The sequence below is a fragment of the Vulpes vulpes genome, chromosome 1 (assembly GCF_048418805.1).
Source record: "Vulpes vulpes isolate BD-2025 chromosome 1, VulVul3, whole genome shotgun sequence".
Classification (NCBI taxonomy): domain Eukaryota; kingdom Metazoa; phylum Chordata; class Mammalia; order Carnivora; family Canidae; genus Vulpes; species Vulpes vulpes.
Genome location: NC_132780.1, coordinates 45,565,275 through 45,582,429, shown reverse-complemented (window position 1 = coordinate 45,582,429; position 17,155 = coordinate 45,565,275). Strand labels below are relative to the sequence as shown.

Below are 17,155 nucleotides of genomic sequence, written 5' to 3'. Positions count from 1 at the left end.
ACACCAAGGTAGCTCGGAGCCATAGAATGCCTGTACCATCTCTCTGACTGGGTTCTGTTTTCGTTTTTGGTTTTTTGGTGGTTATTAAATTACTTGGGTGATGCCTTTAATTCACTTGTCTGCATATCTAGGTCAGTGACACCTGCCTCTTGTGTTTTTCGGTGTCACCTAGTACGCTTGAATCTGGTGACATATGAGGAAATAGGTTTCTTTCACTGCATTGCATTAGAACATGTGAACATTTTGTCAGAACCTTAAGGATGAAGAGGGCTGTGTGTGTCTTCAGTGTTATGTTGCCTTTACCACTGGCCTCATCCAGTGTGTGAGTGCAGAGACAGTTCCCAACTCAGGAGGCCAACTGAGATGGACGGGCTGGTGTTTGCCACGGAGACCAATTCCCCCCCGGTTTGTCTATTTTCAGAACCAACATTACTCAGAGCCGTAGTTCCTACTCCTTGAACAAACAGCTCATCATTAACATGGAGCCCCTGCAGCCCCTGCTGCCTTCCCCCAGTGAGCAAGAAGAAGAACTTCCATTGGGTGAAGGTAAGTACCCTTCCTTCCAGAAGCTGGCATTGCAGGCTTACCCTAAAGGGACGAGTGAGGCACCAATGGTTGGGCACCTAGGTAATGGTTGGGGTGGGGGACCGAATGAGTCACAAACTGTTCCTAGAAAATAAACTGTTTCCAGCTGGAAGACTGCATTATTTTGAGAGTTCTATCAGTTTCCCCTGGAGAAAGGCCATGGATACAAAGTAGTCCTAAAAATTATGGTTAAAGGAGTAATCGTGTTAGACCCCCACTGTCCAGCAGGGTAGCCACTAGCAATGTGTGGCTGTTTAAATTCGTTAGAATTAAAAATTCAATTCTAGCCACATTAGCTGCATTTCCAATGAGTAATAGCCACATGTGGCTAATGGCTACCATTATGTAAAGATCAGACCAAGAACTTTTTCATCACTATAGAAAGTTCTACCTAGTGGTAAGTTTTTATTATAATTAAATTAGTGATTGTAAAGAATTTTTCCTAAGTATCTTTATACTGGTCATTCTGCTCTGCCTGAATATTTCTTCTACTTATATTCCCTTTTTCCAGAGGCCTTTCTCTGATAGTTTTAATACAAGCTAAAATACACATAGTCCACTTCAACCCAAAAGTTGTATTTTTAAGGACTGTACTCTATGTGCATCTAGGCTTTTTGCTTTTAAGGACTTACTTCAGGGAAGAATCTTCCCTCACTGCTTGTTATAGACTCCTCGGGAAGTAATCTCACACATGAATTTCAAAGTATATTTGAAAATGCACTCAAAAGTTCTTGGAACCCTGAACACAAATATAATATGCTTTCCTTAACTTTAAGTGACTTTGGTTTCATCTTTTAGACTTTGGGTACTGGGCAGTTCCAAGAGTGCAGGTCTGTCTGTCTCCAAAAGATCACTTACACCTGCAGCTTCAATTGAAGAATTTTGTCCATAGGGGAAAACCCTTCAGCTTGTAATGAAAATATGGCTTAGAATGTAGATATCCCTGGGAGAAGCAGCAGCTACTTCACACTAAAGTGTAAATGATTTTAGTAAATCTTTTTCTGAAAGAAAGTTTATTTATTTTTATTTATTTTTTTTGTATATTTTTTTATTGGAGTTCAATTTGCCAACATACAGCATAACACCCAGTGCTCATCCCGTCAGGGAATGTCACCTCCCTCAGTGCCTGTCACCCAGTCACCCCATCCCCCTGCCCACCTCCCCTTCCACAGCCCTTAGTTTGTTTCCCAGAGTTAGGAGTCTCTCATGTTCTGTCTCCCTCTCTGATATTTCCACTCATTTTCTCCCCTTTCCCCTTTGATTCCTTTCACTATTTTTTATATTCCCCAAATGAATGAGACCATATAATGTTTGTCCTTCTCCGGTTGACTTATTTCACTCAGCATAATACCCTCCAGTTCCATCCACGTTGAAGCAAATGGTGGGTATTTGTCTTTTTTTTTTTTTTGTATTTGTCTTTTCTAATGGCTGAGTAATATTCCATTGTACACATAGACCACATCTTCTTTATCCATTCATCTTTTGAGGGACACTGAGGCTCCTTCCACAGTTTGGCTATTGTGGACATTGCTGCTAGAAACATTGGGGTGCACGTGTCTCATTCTTTCACTGCATCTGTATCTTTGGGGTAAATCCCCAGCAGTGCAATTGCTGGGTCATAGGGCAGGTCTATTTTTAACTCTTTGAGGAACCTCCACACAGTTTTCCAGAGTGGCTGCACCAGTTCACATTCCCACCAACAGTGCAAGAGGGTTCCCTTTCTCCACATCCTCTCCAACATTTGTTGTTTCCTGTATTGTTAATTTTTACCATTCTCACTGGTGTGAGATGGTATCTCATTGTGGTTTTGATTTCTATTTCCCTGATGGCAAGTGATGCGGAGCATTTTCTCATGTGCTTGTTGGCCATGTGTAGGCCTTCTTTGGTGAAATTTCTGTTCATGTCTTTTGCCCATTTCATGATTGGATTGTTTGTTTCTTTGCTGTTGAGTTTAATAAGTTCTTTATAGATCTTGGATATTAGCCCTTTAGCTGCTATGTCATTTGTAAATATCTTCTCCCATTCTGTAGGTTGTCTTTTAGTTTTGTTGACTGTTTCTTTTGCTGTGCAGAAGCTTTTTATCTTGGTGAAGTCCCAATAATTCATTTTTGCTTTTATTTCCCTTGCCTTCATAGATGTATCTTGCAAGAAGTTGCTGTGGCCAAGTTCAAAAAGGGTGTTGCCTGTGTTCTCCTCTAGGATTTTGATGGATTCTTGTCTCACATTTAGATCTTGCATCCATTTTGAGTTTATCTTTGTATATGGTGTAAGAGAAGGGTCTAGTTTCATTCTTCTGTTTGTGGCTGTCCAGTTTTCTCAGCACCATTTATTGAAGAGACTTTTTTCCAGTAGATAGTCTTTCCTCCTTTGTCGAATATTAGTTGACCATAGAGTTGGGGGTCCATTTCTGGGTTCTCTGTTCTGTTCCATTGATCTATGTGTCTGTTTTTGTGCCATTAGCACTGAAAGGAAGTTTAATTTTTTTTAAAGGAGAACTGGACAGGTAGATGCCCCAAATTCCATGAGTAGAAGGAAAGCATGCAAAACAGGAAGAGTGGGGCCTTACGAGATGCCTTTATCCCTAGCTAGCTGAGTTATAAGATGATGACAATGAGCATGGTCTTAGTGTAATCATGGCCTTAACAACAAACTCTCTAAGTTCCATACTGAAGTTAGTCTTCTGAGCCCAAGGGTTTCTGGGCCCATGTTGCTTGTCTACGTTTTCTAGTACCCTCTCTGTTTTTGTATGTTTTTCAAGTATAATAAAAGTAGCTTTCATTTCTGATCCCCAGTGATTTTTCTGGGCTTCCTCTTGTAGAGAAGGAAAAAGTCTTCCCCTTCAATGTCATTCAGCTGGACCAAGATTTAATTTATATAAGACAAATTAACCGAAGAAAAATATCTCAAGTTTCATTATGTGTGCACGAGGCCCCCCAATAAAACTGAGACCTAAAGAAATGATGAAGGCAGGCAGTTTGTATACATCTTAGACAAAGAGACAATAAATTGAGGAGGAAGTGACAGGGTAAAGAAAACAGGTGTTTGGGAGCTTTAATTAGTAGGGAATTCCAAGCAGACTTTAGGCTAAGGTCTAGTATATTAGAAAAAAATGGGATGCCTGGGTGTCCGTGGTTGAGCATCTGCCTTCGGCTCAGGATGTGATCCTGGGTTTTGGGATCGAGTCGCACATCAGGCTCACTATGAAAAGCCTGCTTCTCCTTCTGCTTGTGCCTCTGCCTCTTTCTCTGTGTTTCTCATGAATAAATAAATAAAATCTTTTAAAAAAAAGATTAGAAAAGACAACAAGGTTTGTTCCTACAGCTTTCTCAGCTTTGAAGTCCCCATCTCTGGTGATAAGGATATCTTTTACTTCTCATTATAGGGAGGGTGTTTTTCATAAGGGAGATTTGTTTCCTGCTCACAGGGGGACAGAGGAGGGTCTGAGTGTCCTTGCACTAGCTGCTTCCCAAGTAGCTTCAATTCAAAATAAAATGCATCATGATACATTTTGGGTGGCTTACCATGGACCTCTACCTGCTCATATACCTGGAATATTTGGTTTAGTGGAAATTGCTTTTTCTGGAGATCACGATTCTCCCAAGATTGAATGGAGAAAGGAAAGGAAAAGTTGTAACTGTGTCTTGTCTAGAAAGATGGAAATCTAGTTGGGAATAAAGATTCCATGGAGAATATGGAAGTCAGGCCACTGTGGCTCCAGGAGTCATCCGCAGGATATAACAGGTAACTAGACAAACTTTCCCCTGGACCCTTTACCTCATTCAAATAAAGGCTTCCATTTTGCTCCATTTTCTATAATGACATTCCATGGCTAAATCCTAGCCTTGACTTTAACATGAATGCTGTGGACAAGAGACTCATACATTATAATTAATTGCAATAAAAATAAAAATGTTCATGATATGTGATAAGAACCAATAAGCCACCTTCTCAATGTTTCCAGTTACTTTAAAGAAGAATCTTAAATTCTTTCACAAGCTATAAAGTCAAACTGATAAGTTACTCTCTTAAAAAATTCAAAATGGCTCTATAAATGTCTAATAAAACTTTTTTATTAGACAATCCCCTTATGGGACATCTTGTGGGTTTTGAAGCTCAGGAAAATCCTATTAATCTCCAGGATATAGAATCAACTTAAAAGGAAAAGAAGTAAAAATGACAGTATTATTAAATGTCCAGTAGATGGAATGACCTTCTCAATCTAGAGAAAGAGAACAAAATCATTTTAGGTCCCATGAAATTCCTATATTCCTTATGATTCCTATAGTGAACGTAGCTCTGTGTTCTTGATACCAATATATCTCTGTTACTATTTTAAAGTCTGATTCTGCTCCATGTGTCTTGTCTTTGAGTATCATGCAATGAGTTTTAGACAATCCATAGGGATAAATACTCATTTTATCGATTGGTATTTCTCTGGTATATAAAGAGAAGAGAGGCAGAGAACACAGGTTTAAACAAAGATATCTCCACCTTTGTGAACAGACTGTGTTTCTTGGTAAGAGACTCTGAGAGTGAAAAGAGCTCAGCCTCTTTATTTTTCTTTGTTTTTTATATGTTTTTAAAGATTTTATTTATTCGTGAGAGACACACAGAGAGAGGCAGAGACATAGGCAGAGGGAGAAGCAAGCTTCCTATGGGGAGCCTGATGTGGGGCTCAAACCTGGGACCCCAGGATCATGGCATGAGCCAAAGGCAGATGCTCAACCACTGAGCCACCCAGGTGTCCTGATTTCAGCCTCTTTAAAGATGACATGGTTGAGGCACAGGAAGGCTTACATGACATGTCAGTATCACACAGGGAGTCAATGGCAAAAATGATTTCATTTAAACATTGGAGCCATTGAGAGAGTTACACACTGTGCATTGCTTTGCTGAGCTTCAGATAGGGAGTGGAGGACACTTGGACACTATTCCCCAACTCTGTATAATGGTTCAGATTCTTATTTTAGGGAGTTTCAAATCAAACATTTTGGAACTTGACCCATGAACAGGTCAAGGTCGGCAGCCTGAGTTCTGTTAAAAGACTTGTCTGGTTATTTCTTAAAAATCAGGTTGGGAGGAGAGAAGGTCCTAACTCCTAACTCTTGGAGACACAATCTCAGTGAAGTCCTGGGAAGATCCTGGCACCTGAGTCTCACATGGGTGCTGTGGTGGTGGCATCTGTGCTGCCATCATGACTCTATGGGGTTATAACAACTCATTTGTCTGATAAGCTCTTTATTCTTCCTAGAGCTTCATGTTTCTCAGAGACAGCTGTGGAGATCATCATTGCCCAGATTAGCGCAGTGGCTCTCTGGGAGAACATGTGACCCCATTCATTCATATGACAGCTGGAGGATTAGCTCTGAAGTTGGCTGTGTCTGGGTATAGAAAAAACAAAATCAGCTCCTAGGCACCACTAAGCAACAGGAGAAGTTTTCATTATTACCCTAAAGTTGCTCAGTTACAGGATCCAACTTGATTAGCGCTATGGAAAACCTTCTATGATAACAGCAGACCATTTGCAAAGTGTCATGTGGAGCTTATGAGAATTTTGGGAGAAGAAAAAATTGAAAGTGGAAATTGTTCTGGGTAAAAATGACATTTTAAGGAGTCAATAATCTGAGTAAAATCACATGCACTATGGAAGGTAGAGTCTCCATAGTGTAAACAGCAAAATGCTTGGTGGAGTGTATTTTTTTGTTATGGAAAAGTGCTGGACTATGGTAGAGAAAGTGAAAAACATCAATCATGTGGGACTTCACAGCTGGCAATTACTGCCACCCAGTGAACATAATTCTTGTCTACCAGGGCAATGGTGCAGTCTGGCATAAATAAACAGGCAGGAACCATGCTTTCTTCCCCTTGGTAGAAAAAAATAAGTAAAAGTTCCAAGTGTTTGACACCCTCCTGTTAGCAAAGTGAAAGCACAGTGGAGACACCAGAAGTTCCATAAAGGAGTGTCTTCAGGGTGTCAATGTGGTTGGATTGAGGGTGGCTTGGATTTGCATATGATTGAGAATATGCCTATACCTGTTGAATAGTTGGAAAATTAAAGAGATGATGGAATAGATGAAATAGAATAGATGGAAATTAAGGAGAGTATGATAAAACTAGCTCTCCTGTGACACCATTTAGCTGTTTCTGTGTGTGTCCCTGTATATGTTTGTATGTTTTCTAGTGTGTGGATGTGTCATGGGTGTGGCTCTGTGTGTGGAGGGGTGAGGGTGTGTTTAAAGGGTTGTTTACAGTGTCTAGTCCTAACCATAGGTTGCTTAAGATGATATCACTGAAATTCTAGAAAGTCTGTATGTGAATCTGTGAGAGCATTTTGAGCATATAAAAGGAGTATTGTCCTGCTCATCAAGCAAGCCATAACCTTGACCTCACCCCCTCCAACCCAACACGTAACAGGTGACCTGTGGGGCCTACTGTATTTTTCCATCTTGAGGTCTTTCTTTTATTTTTATTTGAATATAATTGACACACCATGTTACATTATTTCAGATGTAGAACATAGTGATTTGACAAATCTGTACATTATGCTACACTCACCACAAGCATAGCTGCCATCACCTTACAACACTATTACATTATCATTGACTTTATGCTGTGCATTATACTTCCTGACTTATACATTCCATAACTGGAAGCCTGTATCTCCCACTCCCCTTCATCTGTTTTGCTCATACCTCCCCCCAAGCCTCTGGCAACCATCAGTTTTTTCTCTGTATTTCTAAGTCTGATTCTACTTTATGTTGGTTTGTTTGTTCATTTATTTTTTTAGATTCCACATGTGAATGAAATCATATGGTAATTGTTTTTCTCAGTCTGACTTATTTCACTTAGCATAATACCCTCTAGGTCTATCCATGTTGTCAGAAATGGCACAATTTCATCCTTTTATAAAAAAAGGATGCATATACTATGGCTGCATAGTATATGTACATACAACATCTTCCTTATCCATTCATTTGCTGGTGGACACTTAGCTTGCCTTTGTATCTATCTTGGATATTGTAAATAATGCTGCAATAAACATAGAGGTGCATTTATTTTCCTTAATTAGTGTTTTTGTTTCTACTGGGTAAACATCCAGTGGTGAAGCTACTTATTTATATAGTATTTCTATTTTTAATTTTTGAGGAATTTCCATATTGTTTTCCATAGTGGCTGTACCAATTTACATTCTCATCAGCACTTTAGAAGGGTTTCTTTTTCTCTGCATACTCACCAACACTTGTTATTTCTTTTTTATTTTAGCCAGTCTGACAGGTATGAGGTGATATCTTCCTGTGGTTTTGATTTGCATTTTCCTGATGATTAGTGATGTTGAGTATCTTTTCATATGCCTGTTGGCCATCTGTATATCTTCTTTGGAAAAAAATGTCTATTCAAGTCCTTTGCCCACTTTTTAATTGGATTGTTTGGGTTTTTTGGTGTTGAGTTATGTAAGTTCCTTATACATTTTAGATACTAACCTTTTATCAGATATATCATTTGTAAATATCTTCTCTCATTCAGTAAATTGCCTTTTCTTTTTGTTAATAGTTTCCTTCCCTGTGCAAAAGCCTTTTATTTTGATGTAATTCCAATAGTTTATTTTTGCTTTTGTTTGTGTTTTGCTTGCCTTAGTAGGAGACATGTCTAGAAAAATGTTGTTATTGCCTATGTCAGAGAAATTACTGCCTGTGTTCTCCTTAAGGATTTTTATGGTTTCAGGTCTCACAGTTAGGTCTCTTATCCATTTTGTTTATTTTTGTGTATGGTGTAAGAAAGTAGTCCAGTTTCATTCTTCTGCATGTCACTGTCCAGCTTTCCTAATGGCTTTTGTTGAAGAGGCTATCTATTGGATATTCTTGCCTCCTTTGCCATAGATTAGTTGACCATATAATCGTGGGTTTATATCTGGGGTCTCTATTCTATTCTGTGATTTATGTGACTATTTTTGTGCCCATACCATTCTGTTTTGATTATTGTAGCTTTATAGTAAATCTTAAAATCTGGAATTGTGATACTCCAGCTTTGTTCCTCTTTCTCAAGATTGCTTTATTAATCTATATTATTATTTATTCTAGTTTTGTGAAAAATGCTGTTGGTTATCTGATAAGGATTGCATTTAATCTGTAGATTGCTTTGCATAGTATGGACATTGTAACAATATTAATTCTTCCAATCCATGAACATGGGATATCTTTCCATTTGTTTGTGTCATCTTCAGTTTCTGTCATTAGTATTTTATAGTTTTCAGGGTATAGGTCTTTCATCTCTTTTGCTAAGTTTATTTCTAGGAATTTTATCTTTTTTTGGTATAATTGTAACTGATTGTTTTCTTAATTTCTCTTTCTGCTACTTTGTTATTAGTACCTAATTAGTACTGATTAGGTACTTTATTACCTGGATATTAATACCTGGATATTAATTTTGTATCCTGTAATTTTCTTGAATTCATTTATTACTTTTTGTATTTTTTTGGAGGCTTCAGGGTTCTCAATGTATAGTATCATGTCATCTGCAAACAGTGACAGCATAACTTATTCTTTAGCAGTATAGATGCATCTTTTAAAAAGATTTATTTTTTTATTTTAGAGATAAATAACAGGGAGAAAGGCGCAGAGAGAGAGAGAGAGAGAGAGAGAGAATCTTTAAGCAGACTCTCCGCTGATCAGGAGCCTGACAGAGGGCTTACTCCAGGACCCTGAGATCATGACCTAAGATGGAATCAAGAGTCAGTAATTTGTTATTCTCTCATCTTTATTATTTCTTTTACTTAGCAAGGGCTTATTTGTTCTTCTTTTTCTAGTTGCTTTAAGTGTAAGGTTAGATTGTTTGAGGATTTTCTTGTTTCTTGAAGTAGGCCTATTATCATTTTATTTACCTCTTAGAATTGCTTTCACTGCATTTCCAAAATTTAGACTGTGTGTTTTCATTTTCATTTATCTCTTTTTAAAAATTTCTTCTTTGATTGTTTTCTTAGCCCAATGGTGATTGATTGATTGATTTATTTATTTATTTATTATTTTTTAAACTTTTTAAAAAAAATTGTATTTATTTATGATAGTCACAGAGAGAGAGAGAGAGAGAGAGAGAGAGAGGCAAGACACAGGCAGAGGGAGAAGCAGGCTTCATGCACTGGGAGCCCGACGTGGGATTCGATCCCGGGTCTCCAGGATCGCGCCCTGGGCCAAAGGCAGGCACTAAACCACTGTGCCACCCAGGGATCCCCCAATGGTGATTTAGTATCACTTTGTTTAGCTTCCACATGTTTGTGGGGTTTTTTTCCAGTTTTTTTTTTTTATTGATTCCTAGTTTCATACCATTGTGGTCAGAAGAGATATGTGGCATGATTTCAGTATTCTTAAATTTATTGAGACTTGTTTTGTGGCCTAACGTGTGATCTAACATGTTTCATGTGCACTTGGAAAGAATGTGTATTCTTCTGCTTTGGGGTGGAATGTTCTGTGTATATATTATGTCTATTTTGTCTAATGTCATGCAAAGATGCTGATTTTCTGTCTGGATGATCTATCCGTTGATGTAAGTGGGATATTCAAAGACCCCTACTATTGTTATATTACCATAAGTTTCTCTCTTAAAGTCTGTTAATATTTACTTTATATATTTAGGTGCTCCAATATTGGGTGCATATGTATTTACCTTATCATATCCTCTTGTTGGATATCATTTTTTATCATTATGTAATGCCCTTGTTGCTTACATGGTCTTTGTTTTATTTATTTATTTATTTATTTATTTATTTTAATTTTTTTTTTTTTTTTTTTTTTTATGATAGTCACAGAGAGAGAGAGAGAGGCAGAGACACAAGGCAGAGGGAGAAGCAGGCTCCATGCACCGGGAGCCTGATGTGGGATTCGATCCCGGGTCTCCAGGATCGCGCCCTGGGCCAAAGGCAGGCGCCAAACCGCTGTGCCACCCAGGGATCCCGGTCTTTGTTTTAAAGTCCATTTTGTCTGATGTAAGCATTATTACCTCAGCATGTTTTTCATTTGTCTGGTAAATGTGTTTCCATCCCTTCATTTTCAGTCTGCATGTGTTATTAGGCCCAAGGTGAGTCTCTTGTAGACAACATGCAGATGGATTTTTTTTTTCCATTCTGCTCCATGTGTGAGTCTTTCAACATCATACAAGGCAGAGCCAGACATACACTAACACAGTTACTCCAGTCACATCAGTTGTGAAGTCTTTAACAACTCAGGGCTGCTATGGTTATGCTACCTCTGAATTCCTTTTTCCACTCTCCACTGAGTATGGTCCACTTCCTGATGATCAGATATGACAATTCTCCTGTCTCTTTTCTTCCCTTGTGGAATTCCATGGCTATGTCTCAGACAAATGTACCCTCTTCTTGTGGCTTCAGTGTCTTTCTTCCTTGCTATTTTCCTCCTTGTGCTAAGTAATTTCTTCCCTTGGTTTAGGGCAGGTCAAGATGTACATTAGGAGTACTGCACTGGTCTTTAGGAGATTTCTTTTATGTTGTGTTTCATTAAGCAGTAGGAGCTGTTCATAAATCTTGTGGAACCACCTTTTCCCTTTTGGTTACTACTGTCTGGTGATGGTCCCAACTCTGATTGTACTTGTCCCTGCCACAGGGTTTGTGGTTACTATGTTATTTTTTTTTATTATAAAACTTATGGTGATCTAGAAAATTTAGAAAGTAATAGGACAGAAAAAAAAATCATCTCCCAGATTGTCCCAGTTCTTAGAAGCAATCAGTGTTAATGTGTTAACAGTTTCCTTCCCAATGCATTATAATGCCATGCAATTAACTTGTGTATATGGTTTTTGAAATTCCTGCTTTGTTTTCTTGGTATTGAAAACATTAGTGCCTGAAGATATATCATAAATTGAACTATAGGTCAAACAATGAATTGGTAACATATTTAACACAAATTCAAATAAAAGGATTAATATTCTGAATAAGAAGGCACTCCTAAAAAGGCTCTTTCAAGCATCATCAGCATTGCCCAAGTGTACGCTCTCCTGAACTTTTTCATTTAATAACATCCATAGTTTTCCACTGATCATAGATACACAGCAGCCAAACATGCTTCTGTAGGAGCTAGGAGCCTCCACAGAGCAGAGGATAGAATCTGGGTTTATTTATAACTGTAGTGTTGGATCAGCAAAGTCAAAATTCATAATTTGTAATATCTTTTGAATTCTGGAAGAAAGAACCACAGTTTGGGGTCACGATTCCCCTAGGGTAGGAGATACCAAGAACAAGTCAAGGGCCAAGATAAAGGCCTGAATGAGCTCTGCAAGTTCACATTTGTGAGCTCTTCAAAAGCTTTTCACTGTCCCTTTTTGTGCTTTTCTTTGGGATTTGTTTCATAAGTTGGAACTGTGGTTTATGGTATTGACTGGCTACTCAAGTACTCTTAAATTTGTTCCCTTGAAGGAAGTCCTTGAAATTTTAAGTATTTAAAATTTCTACTCTAAGGAAGCTAAATGCCTTATTTCTGATGCAATTTACATGCATTTTTATCTTGCAAAGATTTTATATGTTACATCATAGGACACAAACAGTGTGCACCTTTGCAGTTCTAAAGTTGGCGAAGTCCCATTAACTATTCATTTTATGAAATACCGTATTCATCAGTGTAAACATAGCAATGCTTTAGGGAGCTGCTCTGTTTCTGCACTGACACCTTGGTGAAGTGGGGAAATATGAACTCTGGTCTTAGCACCTCCACCAGGCAGGTAGGTGACCACAGACAGGATGTTCTACCTTTTGGAGCCTCTTTCTCCTTGGCCATAAGATAAGAAGAGTGGACTTGAATACCTCTCAAAAACATTCTGGCTCTAAACTCAATTCTTTTGCTTAATATCAATGTCAAATTCCAAGACTATGGCTTGCAGTCTTTTATAATGAGAATGGGAACTTGGGGATAGGAAGGTTTTTCACAGCTTTTGGGGGCTATAGGGGATTTTGAGGATGGTCTAACACAGTTTTCAGCAAACTATGGCCTGTGCCCATTTTTTTTTTCCTGACCCAAGAGTTAATGGTTACATTTTAAATGATTATATAAGTACCTACATAATATCCTTGATTTTACCTCTTGGCCTGCAAAACCTCAGATTTGCTCTCTGGGCCTTTAGAGGACAAGTTTGCCAGTCCCTGGCCTAGCACCCCTTACTCCTTTGGTATTCTACAAAGACAAAGCCCAGAGAGGGGAAATAGTTTGTCCAAAGTCACTAGCTGGGTAAGTACTTGGGTTGGGATCAGGTCCTGGTTGTCTAATTTCTGGCCCAGGTATCTTAGATGACATCAAACACACCTAAAATGGCTCAGTATCTTTTGGCTAAAACAGAACCAGTAACTGAAGAACTGCATTTATTTTTCAATTATATCAAATAAATTGTGAAAAGAGATGACTTTTGTAAATTTAGGGAATCTATGATTCAGTGAGAAGAGCTGCTGCATGGTTGGGGCACGATTTGAGCCTTTGGTTTTCAATCACAGCATGCCAGGACCTAGTGACCCCTCGGAGACTTCCAGCACACTGCAGTGTCACCTCACCTTGGAATGTGGACAGACTGTGCCACACCAGGAAAAATTCCTAGTAGAGCCCAGTTGCAGGGGAAACCCAAGACTTTGAACATTAAGTGTGTTGCCTTCTGGGAATCCCATTCTGATTTTAAAGTTGAATTTGTTAAATAAGGAATGGCTCACTTCGAGCCAAGTTCTAATTACTCATTTGCTCATTACTCTCTGTTAAGGATCTTTGTTTCATTAGTGAAAGCCCTTCACTTCAGAATTTCCCAAATCCCGGCTCCTGCTCAGGTTGGCACTTTGCTGCTGTACTTAAGTAGTAATAATTAATTGCTTTAAAGGATTCAGCTGGGGTGGAAAAAAATGTGTCAGTCAAGCGTCCCATGAGGTAATCCGGTCGTGGTCTCTGAGGGTTGGGATGTGAGCCAGGGGAAGAGTGTAAGTGTGAGTAGTTGTGACAGCCAGAGTGTGGTCTGTGGTGGAGAGACATTTTGTTTGGCACTTAGGCAAGTAAACACTCCCATCACATCTCTAAGAAACCGCAGAAGGGGAAAAGTGAAAATATTACTAAACCATTGTCATTAGGAAGCAGAGGCTGTAATCCTCTGAATTTTAGATGCATTCCAGAATCAGCATGGGGTTCTGTTTTCTAGTGTTTTTGTTAGTGGGTTGGTAGAATGAAATCAATGTACTCTGTGATACCCAGGCTTAGCTTGAGGTAGGATCTCCCTTCCTGCTCTTCTGTCACAACCCAGAATTAGTGGAAAAAAGTGTTGGGCTAGATCCACTCTTGTAGGGAGACCTACAAGACCTACCTGTAATGCTAGGTCCATGGCAATATGAGCAGTGTGGGCAGGGTTTGGAAAAGAGGCTCCAAATGTTTTATTTTAAAATAATTTTAACATTTTGCACACATTACAATATTTAGTGTCTGCAGGAATGGTCTGTGTTGCCACAGTTAAACAGAGGAAGGTAGTTATATAAGGAAATTATAATATGTTCACAGAATGGCAAGAATAACATGCTCCTTTTTTAAAAGAGCTTTTATTTATTTGACAGAGAGAGAGATCGTGCACAAGTAGGGAGAGGGGGAGGGAGAAGCAGGCTCCCTGCTGAGCAAGGAACCCAATGCAGGGCTCCATCCCAGGACCTTGGGATCATGACCTGAGCCCAAGGCAGAGGCTTTACCAACTGAGCCACCCAGGTGCCCTAGAATAACATATTCTAGGTTGATTTTATAATCTCAGAAGTTTCTAGATTCTACCAAATAGTAATAAATGTGTAACTAAAACAAAAGAACTGTGTTCTTTTGGCACAGGATGAATGTTGGCGTGTCCACTGGGGTGCATGTCCAATGTCATCTACAGTGGGGTACAGCCTCTTGCTTGGTTTGGCTAATGGTGAATTGGAGGCCCTAGAGTGATGGCTTCCAGAGTAGGGTGCATGTACCATGGGTGCATACCATCATCCACTGGGATGGAGAAACTATTCAGACTTCTGTTGGTATTTTCCTTGTATCACCTTATGAAGCTTCTATTAATAACTTTTATAATGGCCATAATATATGAAGACAACTGTAAATATATTTAAATTTTTTTAGATTTATTTATTTATTTATTCATGAGAGATACAGAGAGAGAGAGAGAGAGGCAGAGACACAGGCAGAGGGAGAAGCAGGCTCTATGCAGGGAGCCTGATGCAGGACTCGATCCCAGGACTCCAGGACCACGCCCTGGGCCAAAGGCAGGCATTAAACCACTGAGCCATCCAGGGATACCCTATCTATCTAATTTATAAACAAATATGCATTCATTCATAAATATGCACAAGCATTCTCCTGTCCCCACTGCCCCCCCTGCTCCCAGCTAAATAGGTCCAGATACATCTGCAGCAGATCTTCCAGATGAGTCTACAAACAAGAAAAGGCAGGGCATGTTTTTGAACCTCTGAAATCCCTGTTCATGCCAAACCCTCAGATTCCTAAAATAGATGTGAGATCTATCTGCTCTAGTTACGGTGGTGACATGCCATGGTACATGCTTTTGGTGTTTCGCACTGGCAAACCAGGGTGAGTCACCCAAGCACAGGCCAGGCCTTTGCCAAGCCACATGGCAGGTGCTGTGTCACTCCCACTGAAGTGTTCTGTGGAAGCCCCATGTCCCTGACTTACAAGGGTGCCAGACTCCACTTTGTGAGTGGGCACAGGACACAGTCTTAGTGGAGTGGTGGTGGAGATAGTACTGGATAAAGAGAGAGAGGGCTTGCATCATTCGTTCATTCTTTTGTTCCTTCCTTCCTTCATTCAACAAACATTTACTGCTTATTTGGTACATGCTGGAGACTAATATCACTTGGATCTTAATTCCTCTTTTATAAAACAAGATGAGATGATTTTTCCTCACCACCCTGATTTTTCTTTCATAATTCTCCCCCAAAATTGCTGTTCTTAAAAATGTGCTTTTGGATCATCTGTCCATAGCTTGGGAAACAAACAGTATACACATCTTCTCAGATGTGGCTAACGAAACAGTAAGCATGGGGCACAATCATCTATAAAAGCAGAGTTACGTTTTTTTCCCCCTTTCATTCTGTGAGTTGAAAATTGCCAGCATAAAATTGAAAATTAATAGCAGCTAGTTAAAAGGGAATAGAAAATAAGTATTTCCCCACTTGAAAGAACTCTCACATCCTTTAACATTTCCTTTTAGAAGAGAAGTCCAATTTGGAAGCTTTTTAACCCCCAAATCTCCACTTCAGCATAGGAAATGTGAAAATGGGCAGATGCTTTGGCTGAAAGAGAAATAAATAGGGATTTCATGATGACCCACTTGATCATCTGAATGTAGACTGGATTTTGCAGTTAAAGGAAGGAGTATCCATATTTAAATAATAAAGTGTCCCTTGTGATCTATGGGCTTCTCACTCCTTGCCTGAGCCCTTCTGCCACAGCCGCATGATTTTGCCCCTAAATACAGACTCAGCCTTGCTCTGACCTGGGAGGGAACTGAGAGGCCAAAGCCTAGTGCTTTGGATCAGGCTTCTAGTCTCGCTGTTACTTTTCCCCGTCTTCTTCTGGTCCTCATGCCAGCCTTGTTCCTTTTCCTGAGTCTCTGCTCTGGTGCTGCCCCGGGTGCTCTGTCCCTCTAGGACCTTAATGGCCCCTCTCCCTAGGGCTGGGCCATACTCCCAACCCTGACCCTGCTGGCAGCAGCCCCACCCTGTTCTTTGGATTAACAGCCTGCAAGGATCTCCCTTCCTGTCTTCTGTTAGGGCCACATTCCACGTTTCCTGGTGCTTGCCCCATCTTGAGTAGAGGAATCAATTTTATTTTATTTTTTAAATAGACAGTAGTATCTATGCTTCTATTCCAATCCCATAGTTCCCCCCACCCTTACTTCATACACAGCAGGCAAGTGATTTTTTATAAATGGAACTCAGATTTAGTTGTGATAAAATCAAGCTCCTTGCTCTGGGCTACACTTTGTCCCCTACCTACCCTTAGACCATTTCCTACTCTCCTTTTGAATCTCTGTTTTCCTATCATACAGGTCTTCCCATTCTCCCTCAACTATGCTGAGCTCATTGCTACCTCAGGACCTTTGCACAAGCTTTTTCAGCTAACTAGAAGAGGTTTTCCTCTGATCTTCATAAGACTGGCTGTTTCTTTTAAACCTTAGCTCAGATTTCAGCTTCCCTAACTACCCAATTCTGTTAGTTTTCCCAGCCCACCCATTTGTTCTCTCCCATGCCATCACCCTGTTTGAGTTTTGTTAAAGTGGTTAGCACTGTCGAACACTTGTTGATTAGTTGTCCTGTTTGTTGACTGTCTCTCTTGACTAAAATGTCTGCTCCATGAAAGCAGACTTTGGTGCCTCTTCCCCCACCCCCACATTATCACCAGCACTTAGAGATGTTCTGACACATAGTACGGGCTAAATTAATACTTGGCAAATAAGCAAATACATGAATGTATGATTTCTAACTACAACCAGGACAGCTTTTCTTTATATAAGAGAAAGCATGTAAGGAGGCTATTCTCCTGGGACTAGGCTTTAC

General features: G+C 39.6%; 1 protein-coding gene across 3 annotated transcripts in view; it reads left to right on the top strand.

Annotated features, from left to right (window-relative positions):
- Positions 1-17,155, top strand: part of FRMD3 (FERM domain containing 3) — a 294,465-nt gene that overhangs the window by 238,447 nt on the left and 38,863 nt on the right. For all 3 annotated transcript variants that reach the window (XM_025988266.2, XM_025988264.2, XM_072762990.1), the window contains one exon: positions 422-546. In XM_025988266.2, coding sequence (XP_025844051.1) covers positions 422-546 — 125 coding nt within the window. The remainder of the gene's footprint in view (positions 1-421; positions 547-17,155) is intronic.